This window comes from Pundamilia nyererei, unplaced genomic scaffold (genome assembly GCF_000239375.1).
Source record: "Pundamilia nyererei isolate P.nyererei 1_Seehausen unplaced genomic scaffold, PunNye1.0 scaffold00033, whole genome shotgun sequence".
Lineage (NCBI taxonomy): Eukaryota > Metazoa > Chordata > Actinopteri > Cichliformes > Cichlidae > Pundamilia > Pundamilia nyererei.
In genome coordinates, this window is record NW_005187434.1 from 500,926 (window position 1) to 506,415 (window position 5,490).

At 41.7% G+C, this 5,490-nt stretch overlaps 1 protein-coding gene across 2 annotated transcripts in view; it reads right to left on the bottom strand.

The window, feature by feature from the left end:
• Positions 1 to 1,393: 1,393 nt before the first annotated feature.
• Positions 1,394 to 5,490, bottom strand: part of abhd17b (abhydrolase domain containing 17B, depalmitoylase) — a 14,301-nt gene continuing 10,204 nt past the window's right edge. For both annotated transcript variants that reach the window (XM_005729374.2, XM_005729372.2), the window contains 2 exons: positions 4,792 to 4,971; positions 1,394 to 4,220 (listed from right to left, as the gene is read on the bottom strand). In XM_005729374.2, coding sequence (XP_005729431.1) covers positions 4,001 to 4,220; positions 4,792 to 4,971 — 400 coding nt within the window. In that variant the 3' untranslated portion in view covers positions 1,394 to 4,000. The remainder of the gene's footprint in view (positions 4,221 to 4,791; positions 4,972 to 5,490) is intronic.

Genomic DNA, 5,490 nt, shown 5'->3' on the forward strand with positions numbered 1-5,490 from the left:
TATATATACACATATACATATATATACACATATATACACACACACACACACACACACACACACGTGTATATGACGTAAACCTGGTATTTGTAACACACACACACACACACCCTCCTTTCTTGTCCTTTTAATTTTAAAGTGAAGATTGTTCTTCATTCCAGTGTAGTTTCAAGTTATTAATGTATATGGAAGTATTTTAAAGACTTTCTCTCTCTCCCTTTTGGCACTTCACTAGAGTGGTCAGGAATATGTCAGGGATGACATCAAACTCCAAAGAGCGCCTGAAGCCTATCAGGGGGACCTTAAAATCAGAAGGTGCAGATACCAAATATGTCAACACCTCAGGAAACCTGAGAAAGGGCAAGAAATACAGGCCATTTATATGGATACACCATAATAACATGGGAATGGTTGGTGATATTAAAGTCCTGTTTGTGGCACATTAGTATATGTGAGGGGGCAAACTCCTCAAGATGGGTGGTGACCATGGTGGCCATTTAGAAGTCAGCCATCTTGGATAGAACTTTTGTTTTTTTTCAATAGGAAGAGGGCCATGTGACACATCAACGTATTGGTAATGTCACAAGAAAAACAATGGTGTGCTTGGTTTCAACGTAACTTTATTTCACGAGTTATTTACATGTTTCTGACCACTTATAAAATGTGTTCAATTTGCTGCCCATTGTGTTGGATTGTCAACGCAACTGTCTTCTCCCACTCTTCACACACTGATAGCAACACCGCAGGAGAAATGCCAGCACAGGCATCCAGTATCCGTAGTTTCAGGTGCTGCACATCTCATATCCTCACACCATAGACAATTGCCTTCAGATGACCCCAAAGATAAAAGTCTAAGAGGGTCAGATCAGGAGACCTTGGGGGCCATTCAACTGGCCCACGACGACCACTTTCCAGGAAACTGTTCATCTAGGAATGCTCGGACCTCGCACCCATCACCATCTTGCTGGAAAAACTCAGGGAACGTGCCAGCTTCAGTGTATAAAGGTGGAAACACACATGGCACATTAGTATATGTGAGGGGGCAAACTCCTCACCCTGTATAATAAATAACTGGGGGGGGGAGAATTGATTGGGAAAAGACATGTATGAACTGGAACCAGGGGTGGGGGCATAGATTTCCACCCACAACAGAAAACACAGAATTACACAACTGGAAATCCAAAGTCAATCCAAATAAATAAATATATACATAAATCATCAAGAGCTAAGAAAGGCAGACAGCGATAGACCTAGTAACCGGTAGGGTTTCTTAGAAGGTCTGCTGAACATACAGACATACCAGATGTCCAAAACCACGCAGGTGGATGACCCCAGAGAGACAGGCAAAGGCAACACTCCCAATAAGATGGATGGTTACCAAACCCCTCTGGAGGCCAGAGGCAGACTCAATCGTGAGGCTAACTTGAAAGCCATCAGTCAGAGCTTACTATGGAGGAGGGAGGGCGACAAGACAGACCGTGTCAAGACATCGAGGAGAGATGCAGGCCAAGCTTGATGCAGCAGCAATCAGGAGTCCACCAGAGTAACAAGCAGGCGTGAGGCTGGGGAGGGGTGAGGCAGAGTTGTTGGGCTGCACAAAGATGCAGATAAATGCCAGGTGCCAGTCAGCTCTGGAGATTGAGCAGACACCAAGCTAGTAGGCCTGACTGAAATTAAGCTAGCACATCACCTCCTAAAATGCTTCTTGGCAGATTCGGGTCTGCTGGATCCATTGTAGCCAAAAACAGGACCCAACTGCAGGGCAAAGAAACCAGATGCAACATTCAAAATCCTTATCACGATTTCACTCCAGGATCACAATTTCAAGCACAAATTAGATTGTTTGTCAAATACCATTTATTTCCTCTATCCATGTTAGAATGACTTTATTAATGTTACTACATACAGCTTCTTTTTGTATTGAAATATGTCATACAAAATCAAATCAAACCAGACATGACTTCTGTCAAGATAAGCAGTACAAAGATCATTTGAAAAGCCAAAATTTTGGCCTAGTCTCCATCATATCAATAGTTTGAGAACTACCAAGAAATACAGTTAATAGGTTAATCGAAGACAAGGTTGTAAAAAGAACAGGTTTATTTTAAACAAAAAAAAAAAAAAAAAAAAAAAAAGGTCCAGTAAACAAATTAAAAGTAAAAAAAAGAAAAGCATGATTGACTTGTTTTCATAACAGACCATCATGAGAAATGATGGTTCTGATCTAGAGTCATTTTCTTCTTCTCAACCTGTAACTAATCAGACCTGAAGGTTTACAGTAGCACCCTTTAGCTTATTGGTTCATTTAATTTACTAACAAATTCTGATCCGTCTTTCTAAACACAGGCTCAAGTGCAACCCAGATACTGGGGGAAACAAACAAAAACAAAAGACAAAACAGGAGGAAGCCATGGGTGACATGCAGCTGCAAGTTGACATTGGCTTGTCTGGGCACTGAAAAAGAGCTCATCTTGCCTCACTCGGCATTAAAAAGCAAATGAACATCTCATGCAAACCAAAAGGAAAACCTTCTGTCCATGACAGGCCTTCAATGTTGAGCCACTCACACTGACATTACCCACTGTCCAACACACACACAGGGAGGATTGTTCAGCTCAAATGTATGGGAGGACTGAAAACACAGCATTGTCTTTTTTGTTTTTTAAGACAATGCTGGAAAAACTAGCAGTTTTCATAAAGTTCACCATTCCTGATTGGCTTTAGTGGTTTACCTCTGCAGTCACAGTAATTACAGTATTGTCAGCAAAAAAAGCAAACACCCCCCCCCCAAAAAAAACAAAAAACAAAACAACCCAAACAAGACAGAAAGATGTGATCCAGATACAGAGATTTGTAGCTATGCACATTATGTAACTTGACCTCTTCAGATCCAAAGGCAGGAAATAAAACACTGTCAACACAGAGCTTCGTGACAACTACTGCACAGACAAATGGGTAAAATCCAAAAAAAACAAAACAGGTAGATGGCATTTTGTTGACAGACTTGCCCTGCATTTAATTCTGTCAAGAAGAATCAATTTCATCAACTACAGTGTAGTAAACTGATCTTATACCAACAATACTTCAAGTCAAACTCTGATGTAAGCACTGTTCCAGTGTGAGGAAATAACTCACACTTCCTTGTTTAACAACGTACAGTCCCGGCCTTTAAACCGGCTACATACAATAAGCTGCTGACAGCGCCTTGTCTTGTGCTGTATCTGTGTAGACTGTACCACTTTAAAACTAAACAGAAGTGGAGGATTCACACAACTAACGAAGCTTTGGAGATGGTTCTAGACATGATTTGTAAAAGTACACTTCCTTGTATTCCTAAATCTCTGCAATGTATCATACTACACATTTGGCAACACCGACACGGAAGGGTAATATGTCAGTTTGTCTTGTACAGTTCTTCAGTGACAGCTGATACGTGCAATATTAAGTAGAATGTTAAGAAATATATAAGAAACAGTACTCAAAAAAAGAAAAAAAGAATTCATGGTGACTGCAGTGCGTTAGACCAAATCTGTCTGTAGAGTCAGACTGAGTTCAGTTGAATTTGAGTGAGTCTGGTCCAGCACAGCTTGTCAAAAGTTTCTCTGTGGACCATGTCCTTCACAAAAGGCAGCAAAAATGTGGCACATACACAGTCATACATGGCAAGTACACATGGTATGTTGCCTGTGCACACGTCTGCTTCTCCTTTTATTCACACACAGAATTTCACAATGTGCAATTTTCAACATGATAGAAAGAAAATTTAAAAAAGAAAAAAGGAAGAAAAAAAAAAGAATGAGTACTTCACAGCTGCAGCGTGTGGAGCAGACGGTGTGGGCAAGCCCGATTTATGGGCAGTCAACCATCAAAATGTTGGTACAACACACAACTTCTAGTTGAATTAGAATAAAATGTTGTACCCCTCATTCATCATTCGGCTTCTCCTTAAATCTGGGGCGGTGTTCTCTTCTTCCCTCTCCGCCATTTTCCCCCAGCTCCTTTACAAGTTGACTAGCTCATGTGCAACAAACTGCTTCAGTCTCTCCAGGTACTGTCCATAGAGCTCCACATCGTTGTGGCCGGCCCCTTCTACCCAGAGCGGCTCCACTGGGCGCTGACAGCGTTCATATAGTGCCAGCCCGTGGGAGAAATCAATGACCTCGTCTTCTGTACCGTGGATCACGAGTACTGGTGATGTTACCTTGGAAATCTTGTCGATGCTTTGGAGAGAGAGAGGGGGGGAGGGAAAGAAGAAACAAGAAAGAAAAAAAGAGAGAGGAAACATGTCAGAAATAGGGAAGTAAGTAAAAAAAAAAAAAAAAAAAAAAAAAAAAAACCCCACACGAAAGAAAAAAGGGAAACGGAGGCTTAGTTAATGTTCTTGCTACTAAAAGTATTCTCTAAATGAATGAATTAAAACAATAATTAACTGGAAAAAAAGAAAGAAAGAAAAAAAAAGGAGCACAGCTAGTTTCCTGATTTTACACCAGGGGGAGCTATTGAATATCTGCTTTTTTAAAGACTCTCCTGGGTGCTTAACTAGGAAGAGAGGTGGGAGGAAGGAAGGGGGGGGCCCATAAAGAGAAAAAACAAAAAACAAAACTTACTTCCTGAATTGCTGTCTTATAAATAAATCCAGTTTTCAACTAAGCTGTGTGCTTTCCTTGGCACATTTATTCATACAGTGCTGCGTTATTAAATGCACGTGAGGCCGCAGCCCTTTAAGTGTATACTGTGTGGCAGATTTAGCCTGACTACCACATATGCCATCTGTCCGTACGGTCCACTCACTTTGGGAAGGCATCAAAGCAGTATGTCTTCTTGGTGTCAGGGAAAGCCACTCTCATGCCAGAGGTGAGCGGGGAGTGGAGGATGACTGCAGCAGTCTCATAGCGAGAAGCCAGGTCTACAGAGGGCACGGTGCCAATGCTCTGACCATACACGATCACATTCTCTGGACGGATGCCATACCTACAAGGAGGACAAACAGTACAGGAACATCACCCTCTGCTTATCATGAATAGGATATTTACACTACTAGTAGCTAGATACATTTTGTGTGCTCATCCAGACACTGCAAGCATCCAGTTGGGCCTTCAGTTAATTACACAAAGCAGCTTAGCTGGCAAAACAAAAAGAGCAAATACTTTATTTTAGGATCCACATTTATTTATCAGAAAATAAATGCGTTCAACCTGCCAGTTGACTCTTGTTGGTCAACCTGCCAGTTGACTCTTGTTGGTCCCCCCACCCCACATGTTGCTCCACAAGAGGGGGGGGGGACAAAAAAAACAAAAACAAAACAAATGAGGCTTACTCATACACTTATCAGTAAAACCATCATGTCAGGGACTCTGTGATTACAGTGACTCCTAAAATAAGCACACCAAGATGTGATCAAGCTATAGCTGAGTAAGTCTGTCTTTGTGCTGCTTCTCAAGGCAGCTTAAAAAGAGGACCACCCCTAATGTCTCGTGACTCAGAAGGGGG